The sequence below is a fragment of the Thermobia domestica genome, chromosome 5 (genome assembly GCF_964235325.1).
Source record: "Thermobia domestica chromosome 5, izTheDome1.hap1.1, whole genome shotgun sequence".
Lineage (NCBI taxonomy): Eukaryota > Metazoa > Arthropoda > Insecta > Zygentoma > Lepismatidae > Thermobia > Thermobia domestica.
Genome location: NC_137458.1, coordinates 2,815,375 through 2,838,943, shown reverse-complemented (window position 1 = coordinate 2,838,943; position 23,569 = coordinate 2,815,375). Strand labels below are relative to the sequence as shown.

General features: G+C 36.0%; 1 protein-coding gene across 1 annotated transcript in view; it reads right to left on the bottom strand.

Moving 5' to 3' along the window:
* Nucleotides 1-23,569, bottom strand: part of ds (dachsous cadherin-related 1) — a 635,615-nt gene that overhangs the window by 24,453 nt on the left and 587,593 nt on the right. Inside the window, exons 15-16 of the mRNA XM_081758114.1 lie at nucleotides 22,624-22,909; nucleotides 18,392-18,691 (exon numbers count right to left, since the gene is read on the bottom strand). Coding sequence (XP_081614240.1) covers nucleotides 18,392-18,691; nucleotides 22,624-22,909 — 586 coding nt within the window. The remainder of the gene's footprint in view (nucleotides 1-18,391; nucleotides 18,692-22,623; nucleotides 22,910-23,569) is intronic.

Below are 23,569 nucleotides of genomic sequence, written 5' to 3'. Positions count from 1 at the left end.
TGAAATGAAATGAAATCTTTAAGTTTTACGTCCCACGATATGACGGCTAGGCTAAAAGAGACGGTGATGATGAGAAGTGAATGAAATGAAGAAAGTGGGAAGAAACGGATAAACCTCGAGGAAACCCACGCACACGCTGTTTGTCCACCACAAAGCTCACTTGGCGCGAGCTGGGATCGAACAAAGGACCCCAGGCACCAGAGGTGAACACTCCACCACTGAGCCACTGCGGCCCGCTTTTATTATAGAAGAATATCTAACTTGTTCTACGTACATTTTTCTCCAGGACAACTTTATCCTAAGGAAAACTTCTAATTAGTTGAACTGGTATGTATGCACACAATGTACACAAAAGGTGACATATGGCGCACTGCATATTGGTCTACTGGTCTACAAATCACAATCACAGATTGTTGGACTAAATATTTTATTTAATGTAATTTTATAATAGATAAGACTAGTTTAGTGCCACACCCTGTTTGTTGGCATTTTCCCCCTATTTGACTGTATTTCCTGGATACCAAATTTTCACTCAGTGTCGCAGTCTTTTTCTGACAGCGACGCTCACACACTATGCCAGCACTAATAGGTGGAATAGTTCATGTACTAGCGTCCTCTATTAATATATTTGTAACAGTCCACAGACACAGAGGCATGTAAACTAAAGTTATGTTTCAATGTGTGTTTCTTTCTTAGCAACTGTCACACAATGCATAAAGATAATCACCCATTGAGCTGATTTGGGTTCACCCAAGTCTCCACAGTCACAGTTGCATCTCTTGTGAGGTTGACAGCAAAAATACAAAGTTGTCAAAAAATATAATTCAAAATTTGCTTACAGGAAATCAGATGTAACGTTTATTTAAAAATAATAAATGTGCAACAGTTTCACCAACCAACTGAACATATCGGCTTCATCAGACATTGTAAAGCATCATCAGAAGTTACAGTGCCTGATAAAGCTAATATGTTCAGTTCGTTGGCGAATACCCATTCTTTGCACGGGGTGAATACATTTCATTTTGGACATAAAGGGCAATGGAGGCTGAGTTTGGATTTAAACAGCATCGGAAGTATCACTGTTCATCTCAGCGACCCTGAAAACTATGGATTCGACACTAATATTGGTCATTTACTATCATTATCTCCCCTCCTCTTCTCTAAGTCAAAGTGATATGTTAAAAACCATCCCAGGTCCGAAACCTCATCTATGTTAAAAAGTTGGTCGAGATCGGGCAGTTTAAGAGTTATTAAGTTTCATATATATATATATCCTCCCTCTCCACCCCTTCCCTAAGTTCTACTATCAAAATGAAACAATAAAAAGCATCCCAAGTTCGAACCTCATCTATGTTGAAAATTTTATTGAGATCGGTTGGGTGGTTTAAGAGTTAATAACTCACGAACATAGTCACTTTTATTTTTATATCTCTCCTTCCTTCCCTACCCCGCATTGCTCGGTCAAAGTGAATGGTCGTTTGGTTCAAGAGTCACAAACTAAGTCACTTATATATATATATATATATATATATATATATATATATATATATATATATATATATATATGTGTGTGTGTGTGTGTGTGTGTGTGTATGCATGCCCCCTTAATGAGTCTTTGGCTACACCATTGATGCATATTATCAATATCTATCACATAATGTGTGTGCCCAAAACCGTAATATAATTTAGTAATAAAAAGTGCTTGGTTTGGTCAGAATTTATTTTTATTTTTATTTAAGTTGTACAAAGTTCCAAAGTTAGAATGAAAAGCAATGACGTATTTCCATTGAGACCTAACATTTACCATTGTTGCTTAAGGTTGATATAAAGAGGGAGGGTGCGAAGGAAACTATTAATGGACGATACTAAAGTAGAAAAATCACACGTGAAGACCAAGAGGTTAGCGGATGATCGTGAAGCATGGAGATTTCTCAGTTCCGGCAAGTGACCTGCCAATAATGGCAGAATACCTATGATGATGATGATGATGATGATAACCAAGACACGCTACTACTAGTATGATTAGATGTAGTAGATGAGACATTCTGATGTGATCATGACATTGAAATCACATTCTTTTGTTTTGTTTCCGTTGGAACGTTTTCCACATTTGGGTTCGCCCTGTACATTTACATTCGCAATTGACAAGTAAGTGTTGGGACGTGCTTGTAGCAGATAACACAACATTTCATCTTCGTACGGATGGAAGAATAAAGAAAAAAGACGAAGAAGTAGCAAGCAATTTCATGAAGCTCTGCCGTATGGCTCCTTAAAAAGCACTTTAAACACACCGAGAAATAGCTGCGAAAAAATGATTCACGAACCTCTGTGGAGGAACGCGTTACATTCATTTGACACGGTTTGTCAGGTAAAGATCAAAAACCATCGTAAATAAAACAAGAATGTCAAACATAATTTAAGTAAAATCTTAAAACGTCCGTAACAATTCTATAAACATATCTATAATATACTGTACATACACGAACGGAAGAAAGAGGAATGAACGAACTGATTTTGTCCGGTTCTTTGATGTTTTTTGCTCTACCATCCGTGTCTCTGGACTCCTCTCTTTTGGCCTGGGTTCGTTTGACTTTCGCATTTGTTGCATAAAAATAATTGTTTCAAAATCACCGAGACCACTAACTATCTTTCCCACCTTTTATTTTTGTTTCCATTAACTTTCACAAATCACTGTTCCGGAACGGAACATCTAAGTGACTCGATTCAGTGCTCCATCATAAAAAATTAACATGTAATCTGTAATCTATGAAGTGATATGGATGCGGCGAGAAGTTACACTGAGGGAATGTGAAACATTATTTGCAAGTTTCTAATTATTTTTGAATGATTATATTGAGGAAGATTTTCCACATGGCTAAAGGTTTAGTATTAATGTTTCCTTCGCGATAAATCTGGGTTCGATTTCCGGCGGGAGTACATGTTTTATTGGGCTAGATTGTTCAGTGCTAGAAGCTCACTCCTGATGTGAAAGTCTAGGTTCGATTTGAAGCCATGTAAGTTTAGGAAGGACAACGGATTTTCAAGATTCTCTAGTTTTCTTGGAGGCAGGTTGGTTCAGTGGTAGAGCACTAACTTTTAGTGCGAGTGGTTCCTGGTTCGCTGCCAAGCTATGTGAATTTATGGCGAAAATCATTGTGTTGTGGGTCTACGTTGTTCTCCCATTTTCTCCAAAATCTTTCATCATTCATATTTAGTATCATCCTTTAGCCTAAAGAGGATATGCGTGGGACGTTAAATTAGATTTTATTTCCTTCTTCAATCTTTATTATTTATTTATTTATTAAGCTTCATTTACTTGGTATCCTCTCTCTTCTTTGTCCAAATAAGTATGGAGAAAGAAGTATTTAGGAAAAATAAAGTGTTTTGTAGATCTCTGAATATAAAGAATTAAGAAATAAAAAAAAAGATTTTTGAAATGTTTAGTTTCAATCACTGCATTCTACGAGGCAGAAACATGGACAGTACCAAGTACCAAGACTGGAGAAAATCAACTAGGTCGAATAAACATAATTGAAGTATGTTGTGAGTAGTAAGAAAAAGAAAGAACAATAACTGACACAGTAAAACAGAAGAAGATACATTGGTTGGGAAATTATCTGAGAAGAAACTGCATCCTGAAGGACATGACAGAAGGTACGGTGGAAGCAAAAAGAGGGAGGGGAAAAGATACGAAGATATTAGCTGAGGCCATTGTAGATGGAAATTTGACCTTTCAATGATGTCCGGATATCTATGACGACGATGATAATGATGATGAATCCACAAGAGACGAAGCTGAACTTTTAATTTCACTTCAAGCAATCATAAGAATGATGACAGTCTTGTAATGTCGTAGGCTAAAAGTTGATTTTGGTTAGTTGAATTAGAGTTTAGCGTTTCTTTCAGCATCGAGGCTATATGAGACGTGGGTCTACCGTTTAACTTCGAATCGTACCACCGTAATGTGTTCAAACTTAATAGAAACCACGATCTCGCATCAAAGGCGGCGGAGAGAACAAACTAGAGGTTGAATTCGAGATACCAACGTATTCAGAGGTTTTGTGTCTCTGTTTCGTCATGTACCTTCTCTTAAATTTATCATAGGGTCATACAATGTCACAGTTCATGGAAGTGGCGCACCCACAGGGATTGTCCACCGAGTCCGGACTCTTCTCCCCACCAAACTTCGTTGCTCGACAGACATTTCCACACTTTGTTAAGAAAACTATGGTTGCTTTGGGATAGAAACGATTGATGTGCTTTAAAGGTTGATCTTATACTAGATCTGTACTCTTTCTTTTCTTATAAAAACGATTTAGTTTTCCTATTTTTTCTAACGATACAGGTGGCAATACTTTAAAATTACATATCGTTTTGTGGGTATAGAATAATACCACGTCAATATTCACAAACGCAGTAACTACTAGTGGTGGACTCCCCTTACTAAACTTCGGATTCCCAAGCATAAATTTCTGGCTGTATGTCTGCTTCATGCTCTTTACATGATGATCATTGCTACATAACGAAAAAGCTAGTTTGTGTAGTCCGTCATTCTGTATATAAGCATTGTTGAATGGCCTTTAAGTTTCGAAAATTTTAAAGCATTTTCCGGCTCCATTTATAGCATTTCTCCTCGCTGGATCAAAATAAGTAGTTTACTGATAACATAAAATCGGAAGTTACAATTTTCTTGAAAATATCAGCAAGGAAAATTATAATGCAAATGTGTTGTTTCATTACAGGATTCCTACTGATCTGGAAAAATCTATTTCCCTGACTTTTCCTGACCTTTGGCAGGAAATTCCCTGACTTTCATGACGAGTATCGGATGACGTTGATATATAAATAAGGAATAAATAACGGTGAAGATTTACATATGAGAACATTTATTCTATGGAGACAAATAGTAATCAATTGCTCTTACATACAGCAATAAAAACCAAATAGGTATTATAATGGTTGGCTAAGCTGAAATTGGTGTACAATTAATGTAAGAAAAAATATATTTTATAAAATTTCCCTGACTTTTCCTGATTTCCAGTCTTTTTCCCTGAGCTCCCCTGACCTGCATCATTTTCCCTGACTTCCCTGACCAATAGGAACCCTCATTAACAGCCACACTTGAATCTAATATCTAATCGTTTGTCTCACTGGCGTCCTTATCTCGTGGTGTGCATGTCTGGTGCATGCAATTTTTGGAAACTTACTCCAGGTTTCCTTTTCAATAATCTGTGCCTTTACGTCTCTAAATTTTCTCGCCCTTTTGGATTGGAACCACTGCGGGTTCAAAATGTAATACTGATTATTTTCAAGAAACTTGTTAAGTGACATGATACCTTTCTTTTTTAACCATATTTCAAAAACATCTTGAAAAACATATGATTAACGACGTCGGTTTTCTACGATAGGTCAATTCTGTTACGATGATCACGATTAATTTGAGTGTGTATCAGTGGAATCATAAAAGAGATTTACATAAAGAAGACAGTATTTTTATATGGTAAAAAATTAGGTGTAAAACGAATCTACATACGGAAAGACTGTAAAGAGGGTCTACATATGTAAGACAGTATTTCCAGACGGTACGAAAATTAAATATAATTTCTTTGCTCTTATACTGGAATCTTTATGGTTAGTTGGTTAGAGTTGAGCGTTTCTTTTTAGTACCGGTACCGAGAATAAATAAGACGTGGATTCACAGTTTAACATAGAATCAAATGCGTTTAAATTTTAAGGTTCTGTCACTGAAACGAACCCGAGACCCAGTGTACTGAAGGCGCATGGGCTAGCCACTAGACCAGTGAAAAAGGCATAGCGAAACCTGAAAAGAACATTGACAAATTGTTCGAAAACTTAAGAAAAAGATATAAAGAACATAGGATGAAAGTAAGTGTTAAGAAAACGAAAGGAATGCTGATTGGAATGAAGGCAATAAAAAATTGAAAAAAAAAAGAGTAACACAGTAAATTGTTAAAAATAAGAAAATAAACTGCTTTGGACATAATGCCAAATGTTGATATTGAAGAAGAAGAAGTAGAACAGTTGATTAGTCATAGGTACCTAACCAACACCATTAGTAAAAATCTGAAATGTAAACGAGAAACAAAATCAAGGATAGGACTGGGGAAAGAAGCCTTTATGAAGAAGAAAAGCATTATTAGTGAAGATTGAAATGTGAACGCGAAATAAAAGCAAGGATAAGAATGGCAAAAGAAGCCTTTAGGAAGAAGAAACCAATATTGGTGAAGATCTGAAATGTGAACCGCAGGGGCGACTTTAGGATTTTAATTTTGGGTAGACCCGCTCCCTCGCTTATGGATACATATACACATTTGATTAATTAATGACAACAGGAAATTACTTTTACAGAAGTGGTTGATGGTATTTGTTAAATAATTATCTACCATTAATATAAATAGTGGAAAATATATTTACTCTTTATTGTATCTTTTAGCGTTTATATATTTTTCAAAATTTTTGGGTAGACCCATGCCTACCTGGCTTATCCGCTAAAGCCGCCAATGGTGAATAGGAAATAAAAGCAAGGATAAGAATGGCGAAAGAAGCCTTAACGAAGAAGAAAAGCATTATTGGTGAAGATCTGAAATATGAACGGAAAATAAAATGAAGGATAGGAATGGCGAAAGAAGCTTTTATGAAGAAGTAAAGCATTATTAGTGAAGATTGAAATGTGAACGCGAAATAAAAGCAAGGATAAGAATGGCAAAAGAAGCCTTATGGAAGAAGAAACCAATATTGGTGAAGATCTGAAATGTGAACCGCAGGGGCGACTTTAGGATTTTAATTTTGGGTAGGCCCGCTCCCTCGCTTATGAATACATATACACATTTGATTGATTAATGACAACAGGAAATTACTTTTACAGAAGTGGTTGATGCTATATGTTAAATAATTATCTACCATTAATATAAATAGTGGAAAATATATTTACTCTTTATTGTATCTTTTAGCGTTTATATATTTTTCAAAATTTTTGGGTAGACCCATGCCTACCTGGCTTATCCGCTAAAGCCGCCACTGGTGAATAGGAAATAAAAGCAAGGATAGGAATGGCGAATGAAGCCTTAACGAAGAAGAAAAGCATTATTGGTGAAGATCTGAAATGTAAACGGGAAATGAAAGCAAGGATTGGAATAGCAAAAGAAGCCTTTAGAAAGAAGAAAAGTATTGTTAACGAAGATCTGAAATATGAACGGAAAATAAAATGAAGGATAGGAATGGCGAAAGAAGCTTTTATGAAGAAGTAAAGCATTATTAGTGAAGATCTGAAATGTGAACGGGAAATAACATCAAGGTTAGAAAGGGTGAAAAGAGCCGTTAGGAAGACGAAAAGCGATATTAGTGAAGATCGCAAATGTGAACGAGAAATAAAATCAAGAATAGGAATGGTGAAGCCTTTAGGAATAAGAAAAGCATTAGTGAATATCTAAAATATGAACGAGAAATAATATTAATAACAGGAATGGCGAAAGAAGCCTTAAGGATGAAGGAAAGCATTAATGGTGAATATCTAAGATGTGAACAGGAAATAAAAACAGGATAGGAATGGTGAATGAAAGAAGCCTTAAGAATGAAGAAAAGTATTATTGGTGAAGATCTAAAATGTGGACGGGAAATAAAAGCAGGATAGGAATGGGGAAAGAAGCCTTTAGGTAAAAGTTGCTTGTGGAGTATTGTGCTGCACGGGGAAGGAAACATGGATACGGCCAAAGAATGATGAGAAGCGATTGGAAGCACTTGAAATTTGGGTGTCGAGGAGAATGGAGAATATTAGCTTAGTGAAATGAAAATCCAATGAGGGAAAGTTCAGAAAAGAAGATTAGCGCTGTAAATTTTTAAAAAGAGGAAAATAAATTGATTTGGACAGTATAAAAGAAATTGTTTTATAACGGATATAATAAAAAGTTTAGTAGAAGGTAAGAGAGGGAAGGAAAGAAAATTCTGGAATTAATGCACGATATTAAAGAAGACAATTCTTACGTCAAAACTAACAGGTTTAGTGTAGTGAATTAAAACTACAAACGGTAAATCACCTGCCAGTAATTGTAAAATACTTACAGTGATTATTATTTAATATGGAGCAGATCTAATAGTGACAAGTATGGAACCGGAACTGGAACGAATAAATCACAGACGATTCCTTGTAGCGGAGCAAGGTTCACGGAACATGTATCATAAAATAATACGATAAAATAAAAGTTTAGGAAAAAAAGAAAAAAAGCATGTGTTGGTTGCCCGAGACAGGCCATCACTAAGAAAGGTTTCGACTGCATGTACTCTATGCCTTGTTGCACCAAGCATACTCGTTACTGAACGACGGTCATGGTCGCTGACTGTGTAAGATTTCCACAGCCCCTGCGAAGTCACGTTCACCACGATTTCTCACGTGTTCCCTTCGCCTGCTCTTTGGTCACTCCATGTAACTGTAGAGTTCTCCCCTTGTACATTTAGGCCTTCTTGTTGAAAAGAAAAGTGAAAAAAACAGGGTCTTCCACCTCTGTTTATGGCTTATGGTAAATATTATTATATCTTGCACGCTTAAGTTCCGTAGAAATATTTGAAATGAAATCCCGATTCTTCCGCATACTATTTCTGCTGGGCTAGACGTCAATGTTTTATTAGTTACTTACGGATTTCTATTTTTTTTTTTTTTTTTTCACAAACGACTGTATCGCCTCTGTTTTGTTTCCTGATAATAAGTGGGCATTTTATTCAAATTTCACACCACCTTACGACACTTTAACGTAAACTTCGACCTAATTATTAACATTACGAGTAAATGACACTGATTTTTCATCCAAATCTCTTCAGGATGTCTAAATAAGAATTTCACACCACCTTACGACACTTCAACGTAAACTTCGACCTAATTATTAACATTATGAGTAAATGACACTGATTTTTCATCCAAATCTCTTCAGGATGTCTAAATAGACATTATGAATTATCCTTAAATCTCGACTTCATAATACTTCTGACATTTTTGAACTTGCTTACATCTGTAATTGACTTGTTAAATCTAAATAGTACAATATCCAGTTCAACTTAAGCTCACCTCAAACTCACTTAAGTGAAATCAGAAATAGAAACCAATACGTTGTTTTATTTTTTCTGTAAATATGTCAGAATGCAAAAATATATACAGAAATACATACTCGTATTCACCTTTAACATCTACAGAGGCATACACCTTGATGTATCACGAGTGCTATTTGTTTGTGAACTGGGTGAGAAGAAACAAAAAAACTCACGGACACCGACTGGCTTGGAATCGAACCAGGGATCCCTCGCGCCAAGGTGAGCACACTTATCACTGAGTCACTGTGGTTCCTCGATAACTATTTAAATTAAGTTTCACAAATGAAAGCAGTTCACATATGATAAACAAGGAACATTCAAGAGATTTAACTCTTTGTCTACCTTTTAATTAATTATTTTTTTTACAGCACCTGTAACGATTCGAATACATATAGTGTAGTGGTCGTTGGTTTATTTTAAAGGAAACCATGCTGAGAAACTAGATAGATTTTGTAGATAAAAACGTGTCGTTGGACGTTCGAAAACTATTTATTAAGACCCTGGTATGGAGAGTGGTGCTTTATGGATAAGAGACGTGGACATTCAGAAAAGCTAAAATAACCAAGCTGGAAGCATTTGAAATGTGGTGTTGGCACAGAATGCTGCGCATATCATGGACCGAAAGGAAAAGGAATGAAGACGTACTAAAAGAAGCTAATGAAGGACGACAGATCATGAAGATAATAGGAAAAAGAAGCAACAGGATGCTTGGCCATCTTATTCGGCATTCCGACAGGATCACCGTGTTGAAAGAGGGAAAGGCAGACGGAAGACCAAGGATAGAATATCTAGATGCTGTTACGAACAATAACCTTATAAAAGTATGAAACACCTCTTCTAAGGGAGAGAAAAGTTTTAAAATTTATGGTTCAGGTGAGAAAGAAGAATAAGATGTTCTAAATAGGTCAATATTCCGCATCATTAATGATTCTGTTACGGAATGAAGATGTCATTGCCGTTAATTCTGATTTTCTGGACCAATAAGAGATATATTTTAATTTTTACCTTGAAGAACTTGAAAACACAGCTTGCCTGATAAAGTTACCAACATACCTACAAATAAAAAGCACCTGGAGTCTGATTGTTTTTAGATGTGTCATCCAAATGGATATTTTTCCAGTGTTAATCTTAAAATTCCATATGATGGGATTGTACCTTACTATACTCTATTCTTCTATCATTATCTTTTCTCTGAATGTCATTCGTGAGATCTGTAACAATTCTAATCACTTCTTAGAATCGAATAGAATCAAATTTCTCAGCAATCCCTTTTTTAAAAAAAACTCTGTAAGTGAAACTGCATATTGCAGGATCGTATCGAATAAGCACCATTTGACTTCGTCTTAGAGACATTCCCCGAGAGGTCACAACACGGCAAATTCTTCATCTGCACATGAGGACAGAAGCCGTGAAAGGAGTTCGGTGAAAAACAGTGTGACTGGATGTGGGCGGGCGATGATGAGTCCTCCATGTCAATGACCAATTGAACAGACTTCGGAGAGGGACAGTGTTGCTAACTACATCACAATGATCATACATATGACATAATCATTGGTTGTACTCTTGAATCTTAACGAGTTTTAACTGCTATTTCACAATATTTAGTTACTGTTTATATTACACGGTTGAGTATCAATTAAAGTTCTTCATGGCTTTGTGTATTTTTTGGAGTTACTCCAAGCAAAATTCACGAATTTTATTTTCTTAATTATTTTACATTTTTTCAATTCTTTTTTTAAAAAATATTTTTTAAAACACATTTTTTTTCGATAAATGAACACGTTTAGTTCCTCGTTCTAACCTTTATGAAATAAGAGAACATGTTCTGTTCCTAGTTTCCTAGAAAGAAACAAATTCATTATATTTCCATCCTTTCAACGTTCAATTTTTCTCCTTAATTTCAACTATCCTCAAAATAAGTCGAATTGGGAAGTGAACATCAATGTATACAATATGTGCTGAAAATTCTAAAGCTTTCTCACTGGTCTAGTGGCTAATGAACTTCTCAAACGTGTTCTAAGTATTATTATTATTATTATTTTTTTTTTTTTTTTTTGCCTATTTTTAAATCATCTTCTTCTATTCCTCATTTCGCCCATCAAGGAGAAAAATATGCACGGTAGCCTGTGGTAGAGCACTCACCTCTAGTGCGAAAACCCCCGGTTCAATCCTAGGCCAAATGACTGTATCCGTATATTTATCCTTTTTTCTTTCTGTTTTATCACATTTTTATTCCTTCAATTCTCATACCAATACCTGTCTTTTTTTTTTTTTTTTTTACCCTAAACAACCTATGTGTGAGTCGTACCCCACACAGGTACTTAAAAAAAAAAAAATAGTATATAGATATTACGAGGGCTATCTAGAAAGTGCCAGACGTTTTCGCCTATAGCGGCAGTGGGCAGGGCTAGTCACCATCTTGGTGTCAGAACGTTGCTACACTTAGTACACTTCCAGCTGTGGTAGCGTAAGGACTATGACTCTTTTACTGTACTTTCTGTAACGTGTTACAATGTGCGTTGCAATACAGAAATTTTGCCTCTTGTCAGATGCGTTCTGTGATTAGGTTTTTGTTGGCAAAAGAACACAAGCCAATTGAAATCTGTCGCCAACTGTGTGATGTGTATGGACATGGAATAATTTCCACGTTTCTCACGAGAACGCATGTCCACACACGGTCAAGCGTACACGAGAGCTCTTGGATGGTTTTGTGTTCTATCACCCACAATACAATCCGAATTTGGCGCCGAGCGACTACTACCTCTTCTCAGCGATGAAGACATGGCTTGCTACACAACGCTTTGATACTGACGCCGAACCGCATGCCGGCGTAAGCCAGGAGTTGAAATTCCATAATACAGATTTCTACCGTGAAGGTATTGAAAAACTTATGCCACGGTATGATAAGTGCCTTAATTTGCATGGCGATTACGTGGAAAATAGCTTAAAAGTGTAACTTTCAAATGTATATAATACAATGTGGTTTGTTTATTCCGTTACTTTTGTTTTTATTTCAAAACGTCTGTTAATTTCTGGATAGCCCTCGTAATTAAAGAAGCTACTACTACTACTACTACTACTACTACTACTACTACTACTACTACTACTACTACTACTACTACTACTACTACTACTACTACTACTACTACTACTAATAATAATAATAATAATAATAATAATAATAATAATAATAATAATAATATCATCTCTGGTGACAGCCTCATTAAACCCCTAATAAATCAATTTAAAATAATACCAGTATTATATATTAGTTTGCTCTCGTGATTAATAGTATTTGTTTTATATCTACATATTGACAGTACAGGTTTCCATGACATTACCGAAAGCCAAGCAGCACTAGTTTTGGTCACATGTTGAACGGGTTTACCGTTGAAACTCTCCAGGAGATGTTTTTATTATGGTATTCACTCAACGTTGTAAGGTCATTTGAGAAACTACTAAAATAAAAATAATGAAATCCTACCAGAAACGAGACAATATTATAGATGTTGGGGAATAGATGTGCTGACTACATATCATTCCGAAGAAAAGAGTGCCATACATGGCTGGTACTTCTCAGCCGTTATAGATTATGGTACGGCAGAGAATCGAGTACATATTGATACTGAAGTATTGATACGAACAGGCACGTTTCTTCTTTCCTTAAACGTTTTCCGCCTGATATGATCAACTCAAAACTGTAACAATTAAAACCTTAGCCGATATGCTTATAAGACAAATTCCCAAAACTAGAATCCTTATATTTCGTTCGGCATTTGAAATTATCAAAGAATAGGTAAGGGTACAGGTAGGTTAGAAGCATAAAATTCTAGTTAAAATTCATTTCAAATAACAGAATTCCAGCATTGATAGTTTTCTTTTAGAAAATATCAAGTAAAACTTTATCTGCATGACATATAAATACATGGCAATAAACACCAAACAATATCCGTGAATTTCCCATAATACATGACACAGAAGTAAGCAACACTGCCATTCAGTGCAATTGTTTGCTATTTAGTGAATGAGGCGCCCCTTTCTCTCTTTCGGTCATTGGTTCCTTATCCACGCAACCAAGAGTCATTTGTTTCAAGTCGATTTGTCAGCACGTCATCAATATATGCGATTGAAGCCTCCTCCCAATTTATCACCATTTCCGCCACCCGAGGAGTCAGTGTTTGCAATCAAGGGCGGAACACACGGCGGGGTTAACCCACGTGATCCTCCAATCAAAAATTCATCATGCTAATGTCCGCATCCTTCTCACTTGACTTAAAGAGCAATGTGTTTTTGGCCTCAGGTAGGTGAGATTCTGAGTTCGATCAAAACAAGTTAGAAAAACCGTGGGAATTTTCTATTGCTTCCTTCTGTCAATAAGTCCAAGAGAAAGATAGAAGAATGCAAGACGTATACAGTACTGTTACAGAGAGTCTTAAAGTAACGGTTCTAAGATTTTATTTCTTCTTCCAAGGCAGTATACAAATGAAATATTATGTACCAGAAAAAGAAATACCCGCTCCGATCTTTGCTCGCTCTTAACCTCACACATTTCTGAACCCATTTATTTCGTATTGATGTAAATACTTTCCCAAAAGACAGTACTTTTCCACTTCATATCGTCATTATGTGACAAATGGTGGGAAGATAAATGGCCATTGCAGTTCACATTAGCTCCCAACATCATACATTTCTGGAATGGCCATTGTAGTTCTCATTCGCTCTCAACCTCATACATTTCTGGAATGGCCATCGCAGTTCTCATTCGCTCTCAACCTCATACACTTCTGAAATGGTCATTGCAGTTCTCATTCGCTCTCAACCTCAAACATTTCTGGAATGGCCATTGTAGTTCTCATTCGCTCTCCACCTCATACATTTCTGGAATGGCCATTGTAGTTCTCATTCGCTCTCAACCTCATACATTTCTGGAATGGCCATTGCAGTTCTCATTCGCTCTCAACCTCATACACTTCTGTAATGGCCATTGTAGTTCTCGTTCGCTCTCCACCTCATACATTTCTGGAATGGCCATTGTAGTTCTCATTCGCTCTCCACCTCATACATTTCTGGAATGGCCATTGCAGTTCTCATTCGCTCTCAACCTCATACACTTCTGGAATGGCCATTGTAGTTCTCGTTCGCTCTCCACCTCATACATTTCTGGAATGGCCATTGTAGTTCTCATTCGCTCTCCACCTCATACATTTCTGGAATGGCCATTGTAGTTCTCATTCGCTCTCCACCTCATACATTTCTGGAATGGCCATTGTAGTTCTCATTCGCTCTCCACCTCATACATTTCTGGAATGGCCATTGTAGTTCTCAATCGCTCTCAACCTCATACATTTATATTGATGAACGTTCTATCTCACTGACAGTTAACAAATTTAATATCGTCATTATGTGGAGGAAACAGAATTGGCCATCACAATTCTCACTGGCCCTCAAACTCATTTACCGTCCGCCTTTTGTTTTGGGGAAAGAAGGCTGCCGTTAACATTCATCCTCTGTTCCCATATCTTACCATTAGGACTTTTATACAGTACTTTTCACAACCACATAATCTGCTGAATCATGAATATCCTAAGACTGCTTGACTTTTACGAGATCTTTGCTTAGGAAACGCTAAGTAACACTTCTTTATTAACTATCATTATTTCGCCATAGTTCAAAATACGACCAATTACGGTCCGTACTATTTTCTTCTTAAATTCTGTAGAACCCTTCGGCTTCTCTTCATTCTTGATACGGTAGCCAAAAGCTTTTTTTTACAACCCTATATCAAACAACTCTTATCAACATCATAAAATAAAAACTACTGACTATACACTCGTCTTCGCCATCTGCATAACTACCACTTAATATGCCATTCTCCCTCGCTAATCGAAGTGACTTAAATATGTTCTCTTTTTTCTTTTAAACTACTGCGATTATTACTTAACTAACTACATTTCTCTTCTAATTCATTTATTCTTCTTTATACTCTATCTTCTATCCACAGAATTATTACTCTTATTTCTGATGTGAAGTTTACTGACAACAATCTTTATATTCAATACTCGCGCAACATCGCAATGCTTTCTTCTGGCAGGCAATGCATGTATCATTTCTTTATCACCGTTCCTTGCTGTACGAAACGCATGAAAACTCACATACTTCTGGACCCTCTATTACCTAGATACAATTAAAAACACCTTCATCAATAGCAACAATGATTATAAGTCAGATTCAAGACAGACTTCAATCTTTTAAGCTTGCCTATTAACTCTATGACGTACAAAACATATAGGTTCAACGACTCAGAAACAAAAGCCTGTAACTGGATCCTATTTGATGTTATCTCACTGGACTCACTAATTGGTGAACATAACAATGCACTGAATTTCTCATGCTTTTTTCAGCCTTTTATTCATCATTCACGCTATCAGACTATCTGAGACAATCATTGTATGCAACTGTAATATCTATTCCTATTTTATATTTAGGACACTTACTTTTTTTCATCTTTCTGAGAAATTTATTTTATCTTTGAAAGTGAACGATAAGTACCAATTTTATCAAGACAACCTCGATTTTATTCTGTCTTGTGACCCATCTTGGCTGATTTTTGTCCCTTCTTTTCCCTGTATTAGGATTATTCTTCTATTTTTCTCAAATCTTGCCTTAGATCCTTCCATCTCTTTCTCAGTTTCCAAAGCCCTTTTACACATCGGTTATAGTATAATGAAAATTCTATATATCAGTGATTTTTAAATTTTTCTAGGACAACAGCCCAGTAATGTGCATAAAGATCAAGAATCTGATCTCAACAAATTTATTCGTAATTTTTTAAATCTTTATACTTAACTAACAATGAGTGTTAATATAATTATGGCATCATCATAAAAGAATATTAATACATTTCCCTATATGATTGGCATGACGACGAGCATAAAGCTGAGTTTAAATTAGTTATTAATAAATTCATTAATGATAATATGACATCTTGTAGAATATATTAGTTTTCTCGAAGCAACATCATTACTTGCCGTAGGAAAGAGAAGTTCTCGTGGATCAATGTAGCTAATGCTAGGATCGGTGACTAACAAACGCATTATACCTCTCGTGTAAGTTTCATGCGAGCTACACGTTTCATCATCTTATACACCTTGATCTAATGAAAGATAAAGGTACTACCCCCCATTCGGAACAGACACATGTGGCCCAAAGAAAGTGTATAGCACTTTGGCACATAGAAATTATGCGGTCAGTCACCAACATGTTCCATAGTGTCTGATGAAGGATGTGTTAGATATCCGAAACCGTAACATATTACAGTTTAAACTACACTGTGTTGAAGCTTTGGTCAGTGTTCCTTTCGTTACACTATCCAATCTAAAGCCATGGATAGTGTTATGTTCCACCTCTAGGTTTCTCCAGATACTTGTTTCTCTTAACATTCCTCAGATACCCATTTTCCCCAAGCGTTCTCCAGATACATATATTTCTCTTAGATTTCTCTAGATAACCCTTTGACAAAGAGGATCACCAACCTCCTCAGTCGTTTTTGGATAAGAATAGTAAAAACATATAAATCCACCCCGCTGGGGATCGAACCTGGGCCTTCCAGTTCGTTAGTCGACGTCTTACTGCAGGGTGCCTACTGATCTGGAGAAATCTATTTCCCTGACTTTCCCTGACCTTTGGCAGGAAATTCCCTGGCTTTCATGATAGATATCGGAGTCATTGACATATAAAAATTGGAATAAATAACGGTGAATATTTATATATGAGAACATTTATTCTATAGACACAAATAGTAATCAATTGCTCATACGTACATTCCACTTACCTCCCATAAAAATCTGAGTAAAGTCCCATACTGTGTTCATTAATATCTACTCACAAACGTCTGACAATCAATTACTCTGAAGATACGATACTTCTTATACATTCATTTATAAAATTTCCCTGATTTTCCCTGATTTCCAGTCTTTTTCCCTGAGCTTCCCTGACTTGCGCCATTTTCCCTGAGTTTTCCCTGACTTCTCTAACCAGTAGGAACCCTGTACTGACTACACCACCTCGGTTCTCCGAGATCTAATTACTCGAAATATATTGGGTAATGTGATACATTGTGAAATTCTAATGTGTAACCTTCCCTACTCGCTCGCTTTTTTGTCTAATATTGTTCGACATTTTTTTTCTAAGGTTTGCTTTCGAAAACCCTTAGCCTATGCTCATCCATGCGAGTGAATGACCAACTTTCGTAACCAAATACTACAACAGGAATGCATTCAATCCTCCCCGCATACACAAAGTGATACTAATCAATATTTCAGATGTGAAATGTTACAGAAGATGTCTGTAATAAAAATATCACCTTTTACTTAACAGCGACTACTACGGTACACAATATCATATACCCTGGATCTCAACTTCATATCATCTTAATCCTCTCCTCCTCACACTCAAAACATTTCTGGCCCCTCAGTGACATTTAAACTCGAACCATCGTAATTTTCTTTTATTCTTTCCCATCGAGAATCGAACCCGTAACTATTTGCACAAAAGGCGCACCAGTGAGGAGGGCTTTAATCCTAAAGTTCATAACTGGAAAAGACAGGATCCAAATATTAGAGTATATTTTTCTTATCCTTTTCGCAAAGGAAGATACGTGCAGATATCTACTTGCAACATGAATATGTTCTTTTTATGTGTGTGTGTGTTATTTCTTTAAATGTTTCGCAAAAGAAAAGTGCTTTGGATGCAAAAAGAATTGAAAGAGCAAACTTAGCTTAATAAACCCATACAATTATCAGACTGTTGTTTGATGAGGAAGAGGTGTCTGAAAATTATGAATGTGAAAAAGCTCTACTAAGAACTAGCGCTGATCAGTTTATGTGTTTGCCACAACAGAAAAGAGGATTAAAGTTACCAATTTGTGCGTTTTCGGAAAACTTACTTCCAAATTTTTTCATTAACTGATCCCTCCATGAGCTAATTAATGTGATCCCTCCATGTCCATGTGGGGATACTATTTACTTACAGGTAGCAAGTTGTAGGTAAGCGGAAAGTGCTTTTGCTAAACCCAGTAGCAAATATTCTGTTTTGTTTAAGTGTCAAATTGAATTTTGATGAAATGTTTATGAAGACATTCAAGATAATTATTGAAACGGCATATGTAATGACGTCCAATCTCTATCTCTTCGAAATCTTTTTCATTATATTTCTTTCTTCTCCCAGTAGTTGGTACAACACACAATAAATAAATTAATTAATTAAAATAAAGAAGCGAGAAAACTGAACTTACCAGGTAATGACACTTCATAATATAGCTGATCGAAGACCGGGGTGTTGTCGTTTTCATCAGTTACGTGCACTGTGATTGACGAGTCAGTAACATGAGCTGTATCAGAAGCCTGGACCTTCAGCAGATAGGATTTCCTTGTCTCGTGATCTAAAGGTTTGGCCAGTGTGACCTTACCGCTGAATCGATCGATGCTGAATGTACTGTTCGGATTTCCTCCTTTGGCGAAAGCGTAAGTAAGAGCTGGGTTCGTATCCACATCGTTCGCTGACACTACCGTTACGACGGTACCCACTTCGGCTCCTAAATAGAAAACAAATTGGATGTGTTATTCTCATATCTGAAATTATTGTCAGATCAGTTAAAAAGAAAGGATTTTTTTTTTAAAAAAAGAATAAGCCTTAATTAACACTTAAATAAAAATAGCTAGACATGTATAAGGGCACACTACAGAATATGTTTTTTTCCCGGGAATCAACATTTTGACATATCTGCCAAAAAAAAAAAATCCCATAGAACTATCAGTTGGACTAAAAGCAATGGATGAAACAACAAGACATTGGCTAATGTACGGCTACAAAACACTTTTTTTTTTTTTTGCAACAAAAGATCCAATATATTTCAGTCAAAAATTTTCTTGTAGCCCTTATATCTAGAGAACTACATATAGTGTAGCCAAACCCAAACTATCACTTAACTCGGTATGATGTGCTTATTCCGAAGAAAATACGAAAGCTCGATTTAGGAGCCGTTCAAAAATTTTGTGACCCCTGATCCAAAAACCCAAGATCGCAATCTTTTAATCCATTTTTGGTTTCCTAAAATACTTATTTAAAAAAAAAAATCTTGTAGGGTTTGATGATCATTACAAATATTTGTTTCTCTTCACTTTACGGTTTTACCCATGCTAGAGCACGCCCAGTACTTTCTAAAATATTGTGAGAAAGGGACTGCGCATTTAAGATTTTTTTTTTTTTTTTAAAGTAAAACATATATAATTTACGAACAAATATAGACAGCACAAATGGGAACTTACGAATACAAGGATATTAATGTACTTGAGGTTTGTTCTTACAATAGATACATCATTGGTGTACCAATTTGCTTCTGAACCACAAAAACCACGAGGCACATGATTCGCTATGTTTAAATGAAAACAAACTTGTTTTGTACAACGCGATAGAAAATTACTCTTCGGTTAGTAGAACGCCTTTCTAATTTTAAATTGCATTTCGTTGCAAGTTGGCGACATGTTATAAAGACTTAAATAACCAAACTTGCGAGGATGCTGATCAACTGAGGAACTGACGAACTTACGTTCGTTCTTTCTACGAAGATTGTTTCTAAAAATTCTAGCAAGTACTTTTTTTTTTAAAAATATGTACATGTTAAGGACGTACACCTTGACATATCGTGGTTATTACACGCCACGAACAAGCCATAATATGTAAAATGTACCAACATATATTATTACGATTCCTTCGACACACACACACGTACCAGAGAATAAAACTTTAGTGCCTGATGTTAAAAAAGAAAAAAAAAAATACACAACGAATGATAAATATGTAGATTGAATTCTGTGGTAAGCTACTGCAAAGAGAATTATACATCAGATAGGATCGTGGCATATTGTGTGGAAAAGCTATTGGAAAAGCTTGTCCATTAGGCTTGGGAGAAAAAGTGTCAAAAATGGGTTTCAAAGGAGAAATCTGTGGTTACTATATCTATAAATTATTTTGTAACCTAACTTCTCACCTGCACACGCACACACCTAGGCTAATACATATTGATTCTTATACTTCAAAGTATTACCCAACACATAGTAAACCTTGTTTTGGAGAGGTTAGATAGCGAAGATAATATTTGAGAACTTGACAACTTTTTTTTTTTTTTCTAGAAACATTCCACCCTCTCCAAAAAGTATTGCTACAGAAATTCACAGCAAGAGTTACGATCTCATAAAAGTCATCTTAGAATCTTTTGGGCCTTCGCTACACAACACCAGAAAGAAAAAGCTTGGTGGTCACAATCTTTCTTCTTTGCAGCGCAGAAGTCAATTGAAGCTGACATTAAACATAATTTTCCGGTCGCCTGTACTTTATGAGGAAGATGAACCAAGACGTACCAATGAACACAATTTGTAGTTGAAGAGTTTCGCCCTCTCTTTCTTTTATTTTCCCTCCAAAAATATTTTCATCTTTAGACCAACATTATGTATATTTACTGTATTAAATCTCATCTCTGCTGTTGGATGCTTAAACAACAACAACAATAACAACAACAACAAAACTCCTTTCCCTCACAGATGCAAGTTTCATGGAATTAACTGTCACTACGTTTGGCCTTTTGACCCTTTTATCCTTCTTATGCGTTCTTCGAAATATAACCACGGCATGCAACACAACAGATCATAAAGTATAGTTATCAAAAAAAGCTTCGCAATCCGAAGAAATATTATAATTTTTCAATTGTTATAATTTACTGTCCTACTCTTTTCCGTTTAAGTCTTATGAGATCAAATAATCCCAACAGATTTCTATCTATTCTGATTCTATCGATATTTTGATAGATTTACTAATCTCATGATTCCTATATACACAGAGATTATGTGCGCGTGCGTTTGATGGGCTGGCGGATTTTTTTTTTTTCTGTTCAAGCGATTTTATTCATCATCATCATCATAGGTATTCTGCCATCATTGGCAGGTCACTTGCAGCAGCTGAGAAGCTTCCATGCTCCACAGTCTTCCGCTAAACTCTTTGTCTTCACGTATGATTTTTGTTTCTATGTCATCCATTAATCGTAGTCTCCTTCGCCCCCTCCCTATCTTTCCTGCCATCATACCCTTTGCACTTCCTCCATGATACAATTCCTTCTTAGCCAATGTCCCAACCAGTTTCTTTTTCTCTTCCTAATAATATCTAAAATTGCTTTTGCCGCTACCCTTTCTAAGACCCTCTCTTTCGTTTTCCGCTCAACCCAGCTAATTCTCTGCATTTTTCTCCACACCCACATTTCAAGAGCTTCAAATCGTTTTTAATCATTTTTGGGTAATGTCCACGTTTCTGACCCATACAGTAGAATACTCCACACGAAGCATTTAATAAATCTTTTTCTCAACTCTTTATTCAAGGTCTCACAAAATAGTATTTTCTTCCTCCTAAAGGCTTCTTTCGCTATTCCTATCCTTGCTTTTATTTCACCTTCACACTTCACATCGTCACTAATAATACTACCCAGGTACGAAAACTAGTCACCTGTTCTATTTTCTGCCCTCCTACTTCTATATTTGACATCCACCACTTCGTTCCAATCACCATGGCTTTTGCCTTTCTAACATTTATTTTCATTCCATATTCTTCATAGCCCTTCGTCAAGTTTCTAACATCTTACTGATTTTCTCTTCAGATTCTGCAACAAGTGCTATACGTACTAATATTTCATAAATTATAATAACCCTTCGTTTATTCATGCCTGTGTATGATATTTCACAAGAGAACTCTTTCTAACTTACTTGCCCAGCAAAACTACGTGTCAAAATAGGTTGATCAGTTTTTTTTTTCTTGTTGTAGGTATATCACATTCCCAGAATAACAATACAATAAGTCAAAGCAGGTTTTAAATTATCAATTTTTAATTTAATAATTGTAATTTGTATGTATTTAAGAAAAGTTTTTTCTCTACAATAATTAATATAATATTGAAATAATGTTACAGTTCCCGAAGACAGAAAGCATTGTGAAGTTTTTTTTTTTTTTTTTTAATAGATGTAACAATTTTTTTCTTACCTGTAAACTTTACATTTTAGAGTTATGACTTATTCTGGGGGACATTACTAATGCGATATCATCATAAATTTGTTTTCGAAAAATTAGAAAGGATATATTTTGTTTTCTGAAAACTGTAACAAATAGGAATGCGAATTTCGTTCAAGGTTTTATTTTAATACGGTCTACAAATGAAATAATCAAATATTTAGTGCGAGTCCTGTACCGTTCATTCTAAATTTGACATGATATTCATAAATTGACCGTATATCTATTATAAAAACCTAGTTCATTTCATGTACTATCAGAAGAATGAAAAATCCTTTACTAATGCGATTTCTTATTTCTAGAAACTCACTCATTTTATACATCAGACCTAGCTCCAAGCTTGAATCAAGTTAGCTTATAATGATTGTAAATAATAACAATAACTCTAACGTTGTTAAAATGAAATAAAACATTTACCTTCGCTGACACTGATGACACTGTGCGGCGGAAACGTCGGTTGATTGTCGTTGACGTCAACTATGTTGATTCTGATAGTTGAAGTGCCGGTCAATTGTGGTACTCCTTCGTCGGTAGCAATAATCGTGAGCTGGTAAGTGTCCCTAATCTCTCGGTCCAGTACAATGTTTGTTTTTACAATGCCAGAGAACGCTGGTTCAATAATGAATGCGTTGTCATGGTTACCGTCCACGATATGGTAGATGATATGGGAATTCGTGCCTTGATCTGCATCTGTAGCTGATACCTGAAGACAAAGAAAATACACGTATTTACTTACATTTGACTAAAATACATTTATTTTGTTATAAAGCATCCAATTACATACACAATACATGGATACAAAAACGCTAACACGAGTTTTATGTTGGCAAAAAGTATGTATCCTGCTTACCAGTTTATTTCAATCAAATATCTCCCATTTATATCAAATAAATAATAGCTCAAATGAAAGATAATACGCGAACTCCTAGCAGACACAAGATTTCCACTGCTCCTCACACCTGAGTGTCACGATGCTTGATTTGAGAATTTGTGTTATATTTCACGGAACTTTCTCAATATTCGTCTAGTAGAAAATGAAATGAAACGCAATCTTTAAGCTTTACGTCCCACGATTATGCGGGATGGGCTAAACTAGACAGTGATAATGAGAATGAAAGAAATGGTGGAATGAGGAAAGTGGGAGAACCCCGAGAAAACCCACGCACACGATGTTTGTCCACCACAAAGTTCACTTGGCGTGAAATTGGGATCGAACCAAGGACCCCAGGCACGGAGGTGAACCCTCTACCACTGAGCCACCGTGGTCCCCTTGCCTCGTAGGAGAGGTTTTCCTCAATTCCATGACTTGAATGATGGGATGGTATATATAATCTATAGTCCTGGTCAACTTCCAAAATTCCTT